The 18,355-nt window shown below is 31.6% G+C and overlaps 1 protein-coding gene across 1 annotated transcript in view; it reads left to right on the forward strand.

Moving 5' to 3' along the window:
• LOC127736153 (short/branched chain specific acyl-CoA dehydrogenase, mitochondrial-like) overlaps nt 1–11,492 on the forward strand; it is a 33,123-nt gene extending 21,631 nt beyond the window's left edge. The window contains exons 6-11 of the mRNA XM_052246710.1: nt 877–1,002; nt 5,238–5,330; nt 5,509–5,598; nt 6,046–6,183; nt 7,359–7,458; nt 9,278–11,492. Of these exons, the coding sequence (XP_052102670.1) occupies nt 877–1,002; nt 5,238–5,330; nt 5,509–5,598; nt 6,046–6,183; nt 7,359–7,458; nt 9,278–9,348 (618 nt within the window). The 3' untranslated portion in view covers nt 9,349–11,492. The remainder of the gene's footprint in view (nt 1–876; nt 1,003–5,237; nt 5,331–5,508; nt 5,599–6,045; nt 6,184–7,358; nt 7,459–9,277) is intronic.
• The last annotated feature ends 6,863 nt before the right edge of the window (nt 11,493–18,355 follow it).

Raw genomic sequence — 18,355 nt, forward strand, 5'->3', positions numbered from 1 at the left:
TTCTTTACACTTTTACAATGTATAATGCTATATATATCTATTAAATTCTCTCTGATTATTTTGAAATATGTTAACATATACACAGATTATATTGGCTTGTCTAAAGTTAGATTGACACTTATACAAAGACTAAACTTTTTGTTAACAACTGCATATGCTTTTTAAGGCACATGCATTTACTTCACTATTATTACATTGAAATTCATAAGAATGTATATTTGTTGAAAGTAGGTATAGATTGATTGATAATTGCTTAATTAATGTCTAGTGTTTGAATATAGACTTAGAAAGTCAATTTGCAGTGTTTGAGTATTTGCTTTGAAAAGTAAATGCATGTGAACTCTGTTTGAAGGAATAATATTATAAACAAATGTTTTGCAAACTTTAGCACATGAAATAAAAACCATGAAAACAGCATGAAAATTTCATCTCCAAAGGAGTTTAGGCACTAGGTACAGATCATTTGTGATAACATTTAAAAAAGCTGACATTTAATTAGGAGTAGTAACAAACAAGAGTCATTGGGATTCATATGAACCTCTTTCTGAAAACAAAAAATACAATTAAAAACTTTTAAAGTCAGGGTCCAGATTGAAGTTTGACTATTAAAGTCAGAGCAGCAGGCCTAAGACATACAATATCCCCATCCCCACGAAGACATCTGGGCTACAAACATGAGAAACATACGAATGAACTTGATGAATACTGTCATTTGATTTTCAATTTAAATATTTTTATTGAATTTAAGTCCAAACAGTAAACTGTTACCAACACATTGGTAAACCTATAAAATATAAAAGGAGCACAATTCAGTTGCTTCCTTTATTTATCATGATGGATGACATGTTTGTTTCATCGATCACATGTTTGTTTCAGGGTTATAAAGGAATAACCACATTTCTTGTAGACCGAGATACTGAAGGTTTATCACTTGGTAAGAAGGAAGACAAACTTGGTATAAGAGCAAGTAGCACATGTCCTGTTCATTTTGACAATGTTAAGGTAATTATATACATGAGTAATTAAATCCCTGAAAATGTAAACTTATGTTGTGTTAACATGGTTTATTATATAGATGATGGTGATTTATATGAATTTCCCATTGTGATAAATTCCGATAATCTCACATGTGAAATAACTCGTTTATTTTCACTCTCGAGACTCTCCGCGCCATTTACGGGAACTACTTTTTCACACACAAAGACACAAGATGCAATGTAAGAAGCACAACTGTGTATAAATAATAAATGTACGATAAAAACAACAACCGTTTCTTTTGTAGTGCTTAACTAGCTTGAGTTCGATTAAAATAAATAATATCATTATAGATGTCGATATAATTAGGTATAAATAGTGTGCTATTTACATCGTATGGTCCCGTTATGTGTTGTGCCGAATTCGGAGCAAATACGAATATTAACACGGCTTCTTATGGTGTGAATACACAAAAGATTGTAAACACAACAATTGTTCGGACAATTTAATGAACATTTTCAGTTAAATATCTTTTCAACGAAATTATGTCCTCTTTTGGTAAATAACAAGTATTTTAGAGTTATGATCGTCTTTTAAAGCGAGAAAAACATCACAAACATGCAATTAACAAATAAAATACGGCATAATAAATGGTATGATAGTTAGCTTCCTTTCACCCTCCTTCTTTTCTATAAAATAAAAATCGTCTGCTTTTTCTGAAGATTCCAAAATGTCTGATTATCTTGATTCCTATACTGCTGCCATAGTAGGTCAAATTCTTGAACAAAATGATTTCGAGTTAGAAGCAGTGGAATTACCAGATTTTAATATGATAGCTAGAATTTCACAGGAAAATGTTGAAGGGGCTCAGATTCAACAAGCAAATAACAAATCAACAGAAAATTCAAGATTTCAAGACATAAGTTATGAAGAAATCGACAATTTTCTTGAAGCCACCACAAATGAAAATACAAAAAGAAAAACAGTGTCTGACATTAAACTCTTTAAAAAGTATTTAGAGGAGTCTGGTGAAACAGATGACAGAAAAAATGTCTGCAGAACATCTAAATCAAAAACTTTGCACCTATCTCTTGGCTGTGAAAAAAAGGATGGTAACCAATATGAACCATCAACACTGAAAGGCTTCATGTGTAGTGTAGATAGGTATCTTCAACAGAAAAATTCAACCTTAAGTATTACAAAGGGTCCTGAATTTGAAAAATGTAGAAAAGTTCTTCAGGCCAAACAAAAACAGTTAAAAAGTTTGGGGTATGGAAACAAGCCTAATGCTTCAGATGAGTTGACTGACTCAGACATTGATAAACTTTATGAACATGATTTATTAGGAACACATGCTCCTTTACCTTTAACTAATTTGTTACATTTAACTCTAACTCTTGTTCTTGGGATGCGTGGTGGTAAAGAGCAAAGGGATCTAAACTTTGGAGATATTTGTATTGGAGTAGACTCCCAAGGTGGGGAATATCTCTATATACGCACTGATCGTCAAACCAAAACAAGACAAGGAAATGATCCTAACAACATGAAACAAATCAAAACAAAAGCCTGGGCCCATCCTGATAAAAACTGCTGTCCTGTTAATGCATTCCGCATTTTCCAAAGTAAAAGACCAACAAAGATGACAAAAGATGACTCACCTTTTTTCCTTCCCATTAATCATGTTGTCAATAGGCAATATTATCATGCATGGTTTGAAGAGTCACCAATGGGAATTAATACTGTATACTGTGGATTCATTAATATTCGTTGGATACTAATTTTCGTGGATTTCGTGGTTACAGGGGAACCACGAATTTAAATGTTCAACGAATTACAAATTGTCTAAAGGAATGTATCCAGACTTTGCAAAAACCACGAAATTGAATATCCACGAATATGCAAGTTTTCCTCAATCCACGAAAATTGGTACCCACGAAAATAAATGAATCCACAGTATAGCCTAACTTCAAAAATGGTGAATGCTTGTCCAACAATCCTTGGTGAAAGGAAGCTAACAAATCATAGTGCCAGAAAACATCTTATTCAAAAACTACAAGACAAAGGTGTTGAAAATGCCCAAATAATGCAAATAAGTGGCAATAAAAATGTTGCAAGTATCAACAGTTACTCCAGGCTAAATGAGGGCCAACAAAGGCAGATTTCAGATGTCCTGAATGATACTACTGGAAAAAATGTAGGCCAGCACTACATACAACAGCTCATGAAATTGCCATTGTAGCACCAACTACAAGCACAGTATCACACCCATCTTGCAGTCAAACAATTGCACCAGTGTCCACTCGGATAATAGAATGTCCTCTTACTTTCAAGGGAACAACTACATCAATGGTGGAACATTTAACTTTTTTAGTTACTCTGGAAATGAGAAAAGACAACATGAAACTGATTCTCTTCCAGAACAGGCACCACAGAAGAAATTCAAAAGAATTCTTCCCTTAACCTTCAGTGATTCTGACTCTGATTAATAGTTGACATTCTGTTTATGACTATCTTTCTAATCCAAATTTCAATATTTAATACACAGGTTTAACAGTTTTACACCACTTCAAACAATGACAAAATGACATTTAGAAAATGACAATGTGTAATGTATCATAAGAGTGTATTTTTAATTTTATTTTGATTTGGGTGACTTGGCTCAATGTTAATAAAACACCAATTTTTGGTAAGATAATAATGAAACTCAATGTTCATCTTATTAAATATAAAAACAGCAGATTTTGTTTCGGGTAAATGTGAGTGTCAAGTAGTATTTAAATCAGAAAACAAAAAAATAAAAAGTAGACATTTAGAGGGCAACATTCATACATGTACATGTTTAGACTTCAACATACAGATGTAAACAAACTACATTGAATTATTATGCCAACCAGGCAATTAGGACAGGCACATGAATAAAATGTTCAATGTTACCCAGGTACACATGTATATCTTTTTTGGTAAACTCTTGGTATGAATAACATAAAAAACCAGACTATTTGTATTTCATGAATAATAAAGAACTTACCTTAATTCAACTGAAGAGACCAATGCCACAGACTCAACTTCATATAAATGTGTTACGAAACACTAGTCATACTATAGTGACATACATGTTATACATGTGTTTTCCTATTTTTCCTATTTAATCAACAGCTGACACACAGATAATTCACGGTCACCATAGAGACTTTGTCGTAGGAATTTCTTGTAATCCAAATCTTTCAATCGTTTCAATATTCACACCACAATAACACAAAATAAACTCAAACTTCCAGTTTTGAAAAAAGGCGGCATGGTTACTTTCACGACACACATCCTACGCTCATTTGAGACTTCCAACTGAAGATTTTCGCATCGACACTTAAAACTTATTGGTTAAATATGTCACACATCAACGATTAATACCCTAGATGCATTAAAAACAACTCTTCGATTCACAATAACTGCAAAATATGCATCAATCTTCTCGAGGTGACAATCGGAATTTGTCATTTTGACAGTTGTGTGCAGTACACATATATTCATACGCCAAAAAAAATCCCAGTGAAATCGACAATGAAGTGAATCCAAATATAAAAAAAAAATGGATTTGATATTCTGAATCTATATAATAAAAAGTATAACTAATCGCCGTATTTGAATATAAAAAATACAACAACGCGTGACCGAACGACGCATGGATTAAACAGGTGCGCAGCACGAGTTAAATCCATAGCGGTGTTTGGTCAAAAGTTGTCTTATTTTTGATATTCAAATATGGCGATTAGTTATACTATAACAATTTTCCTTTCCATTGTTATTCCTATTTTTACCTGTGGACCTGCTTTTGATTAAAATTGAACTGTGTGAACACTCAAGTCGGATGTTGTTTGGTTAATCAAATGGAAAATCATATCTTGTGAGCAGAATGCTGTATGATTTACCTGGATGACGGTATCAAATCGGATGGAAAATTGTATCTTGTCAGCAGAACGCTGTACGATTTACCTGGATGCTGGTATCAAATAGGATGGAAAATCGTACCGTGTAAACACACCTCAAAGTTGACACTGTCAAGATAATTATCAGCATAAAAACTAAACAAAGGAAAAAAAAATGTTATAAAATACTGATAGTTCTTGTCCTAATAGTAACTCGTGCAGAAAGCAATTGTCTTGATATGCTGGAAAGTGTGGGGTATAAACAATGGACTTTCAGTATTACAAATATTTTAACTGTAGCTAACATATTCATTAATTGATGCTTTATACTTTATAAAGGTTCCTGCCAGTAATGTTTTAGGACAGGTTGGAATGGGATACAGATATGCTATTGAGATATTAAATGAAGGAAGAATTGGCATTGCATCTCAGGTTTGTTTAAAATTTTATGTTTAAGTAAAATATAAGATTAACTGGTAGAAAGTAAAAAAGTTGTAGATGAATTTAATAGAGAATGTTTTAGATCTGCAGTTACAATGAATTGACAAAATCATTTAGAAATAACATGTTTACAATATAAAACACTTATGTTCTGTTTTGTTCTTTACAGATGTTAGGGCTTGCAGAAGGATGCTTCAATAACACTGTTCCATACACTAAAGAGAGGAAACAGTTTGGTAGAAGAATTTGGGACTTTCAGGTATCACCATGATTTTTTAATTACCTGGACTTACTATTAACGAAGTGTTGTGTCCTGCCTTTGCAGTAGGATAATCTTTTTACAATAATATAGTTTGTAAGATCTTATCAAATTAATTGGATAGTAAAAATAGTTATCCAACTGCTAGACCAAGATGCCAGCAAGGCAGCTTTTTTGATAATTCATATACCAGGCATGGTTTTACTAATGATATGGAATTGAGTCACTGAAATGTGCATTTTGCAACCCTCAAATGCCCAATGGACAGTACAATGTTATTTCTATTCTAATGTTATACTCATAAAATGTTTTAAAATAAAATGCTTGAATAAACAGAAACAGCTAGTTGCCAATAACCATCAACCATAGAATTGGCAACAGATGTCATCCAGTTAAGTGGTGTTAAATGTCACATTGTTTTAAAATTAATGATTTTTTTATCTACAGGCAATGCAGCATCAGATAGCTCATGTTGCAACTCAGATTGAGGCTTGTCGTCTGCTGGTATACAATGCTGCAAGAAGGAAAGAAGCAGGAGAACCATTTGTAAAGGAAGCAGCAATGGCAAAACTTTATGCTTCAGAGGTACTGGTTAAGCTGTTATAAATAATAAAAATTTGATTTATTTTTACTTGCTCAAGATGTACAATCCAAATCATTACTGGTATGTACCAATAACTTACTTTACAATTGACAGTTGTTGAAAAAAACAAAATTAGTTCAATAGTTGAAGAATAATGTAGATTAAAGGTTATTTTGCAGAGTTTATTGATGATTATTTTATACAATATGACTATGTTGAATTAACAGGTTACCTAGCCTATTATTAAGGATATAAGTTTAAGAGATTTTGAAATTGAATGAGCCTGATTTTATTGAGACTAAGTTTTATAATAATAATATTCTTTATTTAAAGAGGGTAACCCAATTAGTTTTCACTTATCTTACTTGGGGCCCTCATAAATTAAGTACAAACATAATAAAGTACATACAAATAAACATTAAAAACAATCAAGTAGTATATATACACAAGATTACAGTCGACTCCACTTAATTGCATACCGTTTAATAGCATAATTCGGTTAATTGAATAGTTTTCTCCTGCACAAAACCATTTCCCATTCATCTAATGTTAAATTGTCCGGTTATATGCATAGCTCTACAAGTGGTCAAATATTGGTAGAATATAAGAATTATAAAAAAAATTTTACTTTTGGGTCTAAGTATTTCTTAATTTTTGAAAAAATAAACAACCTCGAGCTAATTGTTTTAGAAATTTGACTAATTTGCTCTTTCCATGTAAGGTGTTGATCTATTTTAATTCCTAATACCTTTTGTGTATTCTCCATTTGAATAATTTTATTATCTATACTAACATTTATTTGCTTGTCAAATATATTTTTCCTCTGGGTAGTACCTATTAGCATGTGGGTTTTGCTGGATTTATTAACATGTTGTTCTTATTACACCAAATATTTACTAAACAGAGATCAGTATTTAATATTTTCGATAGAATGGATACTATTACCAGCACAGTGTAATATTGTGTCATCAGCATACATGTCAATTTGACTGTCAATATTTTCTAATGGTAAATCATTTATAAACAAAATAAATACATTCTTGAAACATTGTGCTTTGATCTAAGTTTTTAGAAAAACATTATCTTGATTGGTGAAGCTGTTGAATTATTGTGTATCCTTTCATATAATACCTGTTAGATTGCCTTGGTAGATTCATGTTAAAATTGATTGTTTTAGGTTGCCTCCTTAACGACAACAAAGTGTATTGAGTGGATGGGTGGTGTTGGATTTACAAAAGATTACCCCATAGAAAAATATTACAGAGACTGTAAAATAGGTAATATATAAAAATTTGAGAAAATAAGTTAGACAAACATTTCTCCTGAGTCATCCTTATGAAGTCTTCAAATGCACTGTTTGATAACCCACCAATTAACAAAAATAAACATGTTTGGTTGAAAATGGTTCTGTGGTTTCAGAGGATAAGATTTTCTTAAAGTTAACTCGACAACAACATAGACCAATTATTGCAATAGCTCACTTGGTCTATAGGGCCAGTCAAGCAAAACATGTTTTTACATCCATTACAAAAAGAAAAACAAATAGAATTGAGAATTGAAACTGGAAATGTGTCAAAGAGACAACAACCCAACCAAAGAGCAGAAAACAGCCCCTGGCAACCAAGGGGTCTCCAACTGAAAACATATTTCACCAATATTTGACAATAAGATATCTTGTCAAATAATATATCTTTTAATCAATATTAAAAGAAGGAGATGTGGTATGATTGCCAATGAGACAACTATCCACCCTAATTTACAACAAAACAATTTACAAAAAACAAATACCATATAGCGGATTATTTTTCGCTTATTTTGGCGGATAAACGAAAATCGCGAAATAAATTCCGTGAAAATTTATGCATACGTTGGGTATTTTCTAATAGCTTAAGTGTTTTGTGAACGATCTATTTTTCCCAGTCGGCAAGTCAATAGCGGTATATATTAGTTTAAACAACATAAACGCCAAAAGGGTATTGTACTTACATGTATTTTATAAAATGACTGTCAGATGTGTATACCCTTATTAATAAGTGTCAATTAGAATAAGAGTGTAAGGTACTCTGATCAGATAATTACCCTTATTAATTAGTGTCAAACTATACAAGAGTTGTAAACACTCATAATAATTTTGTAACCTAATTAGTAAGTACATCAAAGGTCCGGTCAATTTCGTAACTAATCAACCGTAAAATTTACAAGACGTTTGAATACCTGTAACAAATATCTAAGTCATCGGTATTCTATTTATTAACTGTATCAGAATATAATCAATTAATACAACGTCATTTAGGTAAAAACAAATCATTTTACCATAACAATAAACACTTACTTGTTTGTCAAGTTTTACAACTTTTTAACTGCAACAATTTCAGTATCCGCCAAAATATTTAATTGGGATTTGAGAATCCACCAAAATAAAAACCGCCAAAATTTTTCGTATACTTTGTTGCCCCTAAATCGTGAAATTTTACACCCGCGAAAATAACCCGCTATACAGTATTACAGACATGCACTGAACCACAGGCCCCTGACTTGGGACAGGGGCATAAAGAATGTGGCATGGTTAAACATGTTTGTCAGCACTCAACCCTCCCCCTAACCGTGGACAGTGGTGTTACAGCACAAAATGAGAACGAACTATAAAAATCAGTTGAAAATGGCTGAACTCATCAGATCTATACAAAGCAGAAAAACATCTAACAAAAACACAGACCGTATGTGGCAGGGTATTTATACATCCCTAACAACAAAAGACACAGTTCAGATCTGAGAGTACTGACAGTTACTGACAGCTAGTTCAAAGCCAATAACAACTAATAAAAGATATTATGTATCTAAGACTAATATATCAATCAGTACAAATCCTACATCCAATGGATTAAGTGTCCACATCCAACATCCAAGATTGTTATACATACTTTTAAATAAGTACCTTAAAAAAAAAAGTTGGTGTTCCCTATTTATTCCAATAAAAAATTAAGATTGTGATTTTATGAGTTTTGTGCAAATTATTGATGTTACCTTAGTATTTTCTATCATTAAGGGTACCTTGTACAAAGAAGATATATATGTGACATCTTCATTCTTTTTTAGGGACTATATATGAAGGAACGTCAAACATTCAGTTGAACACTATTGCTAAATGTATCGAAGCTGAATCTTGATGGGATGGGGAACATTTGAATTTGCCATCAGATTTGCATCATGACATGGCATTACAGTGATTATGTGTAACAGAAAAAAGACTGTGTTGCATTTTATCTGTGACTGAATCTCTTAAATAAAGTAAAACTGTGATATGTATGTTTGTGTATAATGCTACAGTAAATCTATTTCATGGTGTGCAAAAAACAATAAAGTGTTTGCTTGTTTTATTTGTTGACTGTGAAATCAGTATAATATTTGTTTAATAGCCATTGAAAGGGAATAGTTGTTATTATGTGTTAATCAAATCATGGAACAAGTAACCAAAAGGATGAATGACCAATTTGGTTCAATATTTACAATATCTATTAAATTCTAATGATGATTTCAAGTAAGCTTACTTATATTTCATTTATATACAAAATACTCTAGATTTTTAGAAGTAAATGCATTTATATGTAGAACTCATTATTTGAACAATAATGTGAATTATAATTTTCTCAGGCTCTTCAATGCATTTAGAATATGTATTTCAATTGTTGTAGAACTGAAGATAAAATTTTACTATTCAAAGATGAGATAGATTTAAGTTAAATGATAACCTTGTATTTATTAAAATTGCAACAATATATCTCAGGAAAAGAATTTGTAACAAACATATGAAGTATAACTCCATGTGATGAACCAACGCCGTTGTGTTTACATTCTATAGAGTCTCCTTAGTAAGCAGGGTTGTCAATATATGAAATAGTTTAAATCATGACATGGCATTACAGTGATTATGTGTAACACATTTCTAGTCAAATTTCAATTGTCTAATGTTAAATTAATGGGTATTATTTTTACTATTTATTTGTAGAATTTGTTACCAGACACATGATTAAAGCATTCACATTTTTATGGATTTTTAAGTAAATTGATGTCAATTTCATCTACTGATAGAGGTTTGAGCCATTAAACAGAAAAACTAAAGAGAAATTGTTGTTAACAAAATACATTTACTTGATCAAAATATGAAGAAGATATTTCCCAAAAAATGAAAATTCCTAAAACAACATCATTGATTACCAAGGTCTTCTAAATGACAGAAAACTAGCATTTTCTTGGATATTTGATTTCGTGGTTGACAAAGTCTGCATACATTCCTTTAGAAAATTTCTAATTTGTTGAAGATTTTAATTCGTGGTTCCTCTGTACCCATGAAAATTGGTCTCCGATAAATAATAATGAATCCAAAGTAATTAAAACAGTTAAATGAACATTTTGGATGTTTAAAAATTGTTAGTAATTTGAAAAGGGTTGAGTTAAATTTGTAAATACTATTGATCTGAAGTTCTGTCTTAGTAGAATCTAAAGACATGTTTTAATCAAAGAAAAAAGTGAGTAAATATGTAAAAAATACAACAAATAAAAGAAGTTAATGTTTAATTATCAAGTTGACTTTGATTCAAATCATGCATTAATATTTTAACTGGTGATTTAAATATTTATTTTTTTTCTAACTATATTTTTCTGATTATTTTTTTTCTCTGTCAGATTTGAGTTATGGTAATTAAATGTACTGTATTTATTGTAGGGAAAATAAGGCATTTTTTAATGGCAACAACAGAAACCATTCATGTTTAATTTGTTCTCAGCAACTGGTGATTTTGATTTTAATTTTTTTAATATTCATTCAAAAAATTGTTTAAGAGATGTTTTTATCCATATTACTAAATTTAGAGGTTTAGCTACTATAAAATTATGTTTTATCCACCATTTTCTTCATAATGAAATGCCTGTACCAAGTCAGGAATATGACAGTTGTTTTCCATTCATTTGATGTGTTTGAGCTTTTGATTTTGCCATTTTATAAGGGACTTTCCGTTTTTGAATTTTCCTTGGAGTTCTGTATTTTTGTTATTTTACTTTTTTTACAGCTTGTTTAAGGTATAAACCTTATCCTATACTTTTCTGGGTTCCACTGGAACAATTTTGGTTTTAATATCGATGTTTTTTTATAATTTCTTGACATAAGTAGAAATGAATTCACCACTTGAATGAAAAATAATTTCTGTTGTAATAATATGTTATTGTGTGTGTGAATTTTTAATGTTGTTAGATATTTTTTTCCCGCTGAATCATGTATTTGACAAAAAATAGATAAAAGAGTACAATGTAATAATGTGTTTGTTATATTTATGGAAGTTTGACACAATATTTTGAATAGCAACCACAAGGGTATTGATATATTGACACTTTGACTTCTCTTATTTGGCTTCCGGTTAGATATTTTGAATGTCTTAATAGGTGGGCTATATTGCAATACCCGTGTCCATCCATTGTCAAACAACTATTTTCAGCCCTTTTTACCCAAAAACTATTGAACAGAATGACTTCATAATTGGGCAACAGCTTGACATTACAGGGTTGTAATGTGTCATCACTTTTCGGATCTGTCAGATGCTTACTTGCTGGTTACCTTTACTTTGAATTTTTCAATATGTTGAGAATAAATTTAAATTTTTCTTGCATATTTTTCCAAAACTACAGTATAATGACTTCGTATTTGGTCAGCAGCTCGACAGTGATAAGTTGTTATTTGTGTGTGCTTTGCATATCTGTCAGGCACATATTCCTGTTTAAGACACGTTGCTTTTCTTGTTTAACATTTTGTTAGATTATTCTGATATGTTTGATAAAAACATACACCAAGGCCAGTGATACCACATACAAAGACTTCATTGGTGTGGTGCATCTTAAGATGAAAAAAAAAACCAAACATACAAACAACAAACTGAATGCATTCAACTTCATAAAGAACTATAAATGACCTCTGAATTTGAAAAATAAATATGATAAGCATTAGCTAAATGGAATAGAATGGTAATAGGTGAACTTATTGTGCCACATTTATCATCTTGCACTACACTGAAAGTTTGTGTTCTTGTGAGATGACAAAAAAAAAAAAGAATAAATGGTGACTTTGTCAATGATTTGCTGAGTTCCAATATTAATAGTTACACAGTGTGCTAGTGACCTAATTCGATATATATGGGGTCAGTAAATTCCAGATGAGGTGAGAGCGAAGCTTGAATCCCATATGGAATTTAAACAATGATATTCCCAGAAATGTACAGCAGGTAAGATAAGTATGATTACAGCAGGTAAGATAAGTATGATTACAGCAGGTAAGATAAGTATGATTACAGCAGGTAAGATAAGTATGATAACTTGTACATAAATTAAGGATAAACTGCATACAAATTTAAAACAGATTGTTACTGAACAAGATACTCCTCTTCTTTCCGACTTGTTCCTTTATTCAAATGAGGCTGACTTTATAAAACAATTTCTTAGGAATAATGAAAAGAAGCTAGCATTATCCTTTAACTTCACTTTCCGCTATATAGATGATGTCCTCTCACTAAATAATTCGAAATTTGGTCACTATGGTGAACGCATCTATCCCATCGAGCGTGAAATAAAAAATACAACAGATGTGAAGTCTGTCTCATATCTTGACTTACATCTAGAAATTGACAATGATAGTCGGTAGAGAATAAAACTTTACGACATAAAGATGATTTCAGCTTCCTAATTGTGAACTTTCCATTTCTTTGTAGCAGCATTCCAGCAGCGCCTGCATATGGTGTAAATATTTTTCAATTGATACGATATTCCAGGGCTTGCATTTCCTACCATGATTTCCTTAAGGGAGGGTTGCTGCTCACAAGGAAGCTATTAATCCAAGAGTTCCAAGTGGTGAAGTTGAAATCATCCCTTCGAAAATTTTACGGGCACCATCACGAGTTAGTTGAGGATAGATATGTTCCAAAAGTCTTATCCACAGTCCTGTCCACTTTTCCCTGAATGTGACCTACCGAATAAGACTTGTCACCAGATTTGTTCTTACCTGAGCAACACGATGGGTGCCACAAGTGGAGCGGGATCTGCTAACCCTTCAAAAGCACCTGTGATCACCCCCGGTTTTTGGTGGGGTTCGTATTGCTCGGTCATTAGCTTTCTATGTCCTGTTTTTTGTACTGTTGTTTGTCTTTTGGTCCTTTTCTTTTTTTGCCATGGCGTTGTCAGTTTATTTTAGACTTCGAGATTGAATGTCCCATTGGTATCTTTCGCCTCTTTTTGTCCATTATTAAGGATGATTCATAAAGTTTCTATAAAACTGCATTGTTATAGAGACTTCATATATGATTGTCATAAAAGCTTCAGGGTTGACACACAAGACCTGAATTAATTTCAAACTAACCATTTGACCCTTCATGTGCCTATAACGCTAGGTACCTAAATTGAACCTATTTTGGCAGTTTTTTCAGCTACGTTTATTCAAGATCCAGACAAAACTTGTCAAAAGTTTACATATTATTTTTCTTTTGTAGATGTATCCTCTTTTAATATATAGTTCCACAAATTTAATTTTGAATCTATACTGAATCATAGAAAAAAAAGGGTTTGAATCGACGTCCAAGCGATCCAATATTATTCAATGAGGTACCTAAATTGCACTCCTGCTTAAATTCACATCCGTAAAAATGGAATAAATGATGTTTTGTTTATTTCTTCACATTTTAGAAAAAATTTAACCATAGTCCATGCTTACTATTCATTTTGCGAGACATAATTTTATTGCTCATTTTTAAAAGTTGACTTTTTGTGAACGTCACCTGAGACGATTCAGACAATTTCACTTTTTTCATACTTCATCTGTTGATATTTAATGTGATCTTTTTGTGCATATTTGAATAAATATAGCTATTTCCAAAGGCGTGCATAATGGTAAATCATAAAAATACAAATTAATTAGTCTCAAAGAAAACTTTTAGGTTTTCGCTGCTTTTTTGAATTTTCCTTGGAGTTCGGTATTGTTGTTAGTTTACTTATGAATTTGGTTATGTCTTAGGGTCAGATAAGAGTCAATTACTGATCCGCCATTGCGTGATTTCTAATCACTTAAAATAACTTGTAAGCATATTTTATAGGAGTACCACAACGGGTGTCACATGTGGAGCAGGATCTGCTTACTCTTCCAGAGAACCTACGATCACCCCCTTTTTTGTGGGGTTCGTTTTCTTCAGTCTTTAGTTTTCTATGTTTTGTTTACAATTGTTTGTCTTTTTATCGTTTTTCGTTCTTTGCCTTCGCGTAATCGTTTGTTTTCGACTATTGAATTAGTATATTACTTTTGTATCTTTCGCCTATCTTTTACGCATAAAGATCATTCCTCTGTAGCCCTTTCATGAAAATCTTCTGATAAAAAACATGTTTAGTCGTGAATAATTCAGTCTAGTTGTGATGAATGCCAGGCGTCAAAATATTAATTTCTTAACAATTCCTGTTAAGCCATAAAATACTTTTGATAAACTTGGTTTGCTAATGCCCAGTGGGGTGAAAAGACTTCTATCGATTTTGTAGTCACTGGTTCTAAGGTCAAATAATTGAAACATTTTTGACCATTTAGTCTCTAGGGTAATGGTATGCTCTCTTGTGTTTTTTCACGTAGTATTTCTATCTATGTGCCATTATTGCTTGTGTTTGTAATTATTGTGATTAAGGGTCTGCGGCTAATTTCACCAACAATCTTACAGAAAAAAAAATACTCGTAAGTCATGAGCATTTCAGTATAACTTACGATCTATTTTTGTCGTAAGATTTTTTTGTGAAAAGAGCCCCTAGATCTTTAAATCAGCCAGTTTGGTCTATGAAGTTCGTCACTTTTTCTGCAATGTTGCTCTTGTCTGCTCGCTGTTTTTGCTGTCTTATCTGTCACTTAAAGTTTGTGTTACATATACCGACTTCTTCAGCAATTTTATGGTACATAATTTCATGCGCACATTTTATAGCAGGGACACTCAAGGATGAATTGGTGAGGTGTTTTCTGTGCTCCACATTCGTATGATTCAGTGGCTTTAGTTTGGCTAACTTGATTTTTGTAGTAATTGAGTTCTGAGAATCCTGTTCTAGGCTGAGCAAACAAGTTATGAACGCATGAAAATTTTAAAGTGTTGTTTTCATTTTTTAAAGTATCTTTTGGTTGAGAAGTCACTAAAGATTTGTAATTAATGGTCGGCATCTTATCCTAAAGGTTCCATCCTATATCTATACAGTTATTCGGTGTTTACTGTTGCTCTGCTTGGATTTTACTTATCGACTCAAGTACAGTGATTTTGTCTGTGTTATTTGTGTTTCCCTCAATCTGCATTCAAATTAAGATTCTATAAGGTTGATATTTATTCCTGATTTCTTTGTATGACAGTTGTTTTCCATTCGTTTCATTGGTTGATATAGTCTAACGTTTGATTTTGTCAATTTTTATAGACTTTCACCGATTAGAATTTACCTTAGACTTTGGTATATTTTGTTAATACTTTTTTCTCCATATATGATGCTTAACAGAAGATCTTACCAATTTGGCTTAGTAGAGAATTTGTCGTACATGTCTTCTTCGTCATTATACCTTATAAGTTGAGTTATAGGTTCTTGTACAGATTTCGATTTAATCTTTGGTATCTCTGATTGTTACTCCATCTATTCTTAGGTCTATTGCATTACTCCAGCTTCTACTTCTACGATCTTCTACTGTTTCTTTACCAGATGTTGTAGACATATATATGCATAGAGCTAATGTCTTTCTCTACACTCTTTTTGGTATTTTGTCTACCTTAAATATTGAATAGATAGACAGAAACTGTCTTCAAGACAAGATCTGCCACAATTTTTAACTTTAATTATATCGACAAAACAGAAACTTTTCGCGGTGAAAATGATCAGCAAAACGCAGGGTTACACAAACAATAAAATAATATCACAGATGTTATCACTTAAATTCTTAAAAGAGACTCAGTTATTTCCTTTAGTTTTATGGCGGATTTGACAACTTCAGCGTTTTTTTTTTTGAAACACAAAATCTGTAAACATACAATTCAAATGATCAACAATGCCAAATCTATAAAACAATTAATTCACTCTTTTTAGAATGGCTTAAATGAAGATTTTGTTTATCAAATGTAGTATTTCTAACCGAGTTGCGACTCATTGCTAGACGTCGAACTCGACTTGTTATAATTCATGATAGATATAATACTGTTCACGCCAGCAGCCGGTTGTACGAACGTGGCATTAGCCTAATGGGTCATTTAGTCTTCATTAAGCCTTTATGATGCATTAGGCTAATGAAGATTTAATGACTCATTAGACTAATGACACGTTCTTACAACCGGCTGCTGGACGTCAATAACACATTATAAATTTTGTGCATCTAAAGATCTTTTCTGAATTAACTTCATCAGAAATGCTATTTCGGTTAAAAATAATGTACAGTCGAACCCCGTTGTGTGCCAAAATTTGTTTGCTAATTACTTCATTACCTTTAAGATTCTACTATATTTTAGTCAGTATATCAAAGGTCAAGGTCAAAGATCTCTAAATAGACTGAAAAGTTTAGATCAATCAGTTAAACGCATCAATTGACTCCTTAAAGGAGTTCGTGCGCTTTAATTACGACTTTTGACAACTTGTATAGTGTTTATGTCTATTATAATCTTATCTTTGAAAACTTTAATGATTGATTGATCGAATGATTGTTGGCTGCTTAACGTCAAGTGACAAAAAAATTACTTATAAAAATAAGGATGTGGTATGATTGCCAATGACAACTATTAACCAGAGTTCAAATGAAGTGGGCATATGCAATAATAGGTCACCGTACGGCCATCAACAATGAGAAAAACGCATACCGTATAGTCGTCTATAAAAGGCCCCGACATGAAAAATATTCAGTGGCTCTTTTCACAAAATATCTTACGACTAAAATTGATCGTAAGTTATACTGAAATGTTCATGACTTACGAGTATTATAATGAGTCGCAGGACCGTATAATGAAACATGAACACGTCCTGCTTTGTAATAGACCGAAACGCGGAGTAGGATTTTTACTTGCTAGCTGATCACAATTAGCTTTCTGACCATTATCTTGAAAACTGTAAATAGTTGAACAACTATTGTAAATAGGAAAAATGATGAGCAATACATCAACGATCAATAAAATTGCTAATAATTATATAATATGTAGTTATATGTTTTTACAGAACGGAAATGTTTTATAGACATGATAAATATATAGTTATTATTTATTTTGATTTCTGTAGTCTCTCATAATTCTTTATAGAATGGCACTTGTATTTTGATTTATAAAATTACTGTTTTATTCAATGTATATATTATGATGAGTGTATTACATGTATTACAAGTGGTGAGACTTAAATAAAATATTGAATCTATAATAATTATACTAAATTCTTTATTTATAGAGGGTAACTCAATTAGAACTAGTCTAATTTTCATTGAGGCTCTCAAACAAAATACATGTATACAGTTAACACTCATACATAAAAATACAACATTTATAAATAAATAGATAATCTTTATTTCAAGAGGATAATCCCATTAGTTAAAACTAATCTTCCTGAGAGTCATGAAATTAATATAATAACATATTCATAAAGTACATACAATATTATAATGATATATACAAAATATACAATTTTATATAGATATTAATGAAAAAGCATATCAATCTACCTTTTTCATGAAAAAAATTGAACATTTTGTTTTAAAAGATACAAGTATATTACTCATCTTTATTTCATTCGGTAAACTGTTCCATATTTGAGAACCAGAATAATATAAAAGTTTTTTATGAATGTTAACTGTATACATGTATTTTGTTTGAGGGCCTCAATGAAAATTAGACTAGTTCTAATTGAGTTACCCTCTTTACTATTATTAAATCAAACCCGAACTACTACACCACTAAATCGAGCCGGTTTTTATTTTATGTTCTCAGTTTGCCATGTTGAAACCCTTTATAATTATTATACAGTATGGGTGTCGCTCATAGTTGAACCGGGTCGTATGGTGACCTATAGCTGTTTACAATCTCGACTTTTCAGTGTCTTTGGTGGAGTAGTTGTGACGTCTCGTGGGTAATTATATATAAGTACCTTGAATAACATACGAAATGTTCCAGT

Source organism: Mytilus californianus, unplaced genomic scaffold (genome assembly GCF_021869535.1).
Source record: "Mytilus californianus isolate M0D057914Y unplaced genomic scaffold, xbMytCali1.0.p SCAF_3, whole genome shotgun sequence".
NCBI classification, from domain to species: Eukaryota; Metazoa; Mollusca; class Bivalvia; order Mytilida; family Mytilidae; genus Mytilus; species Mytilus californianus.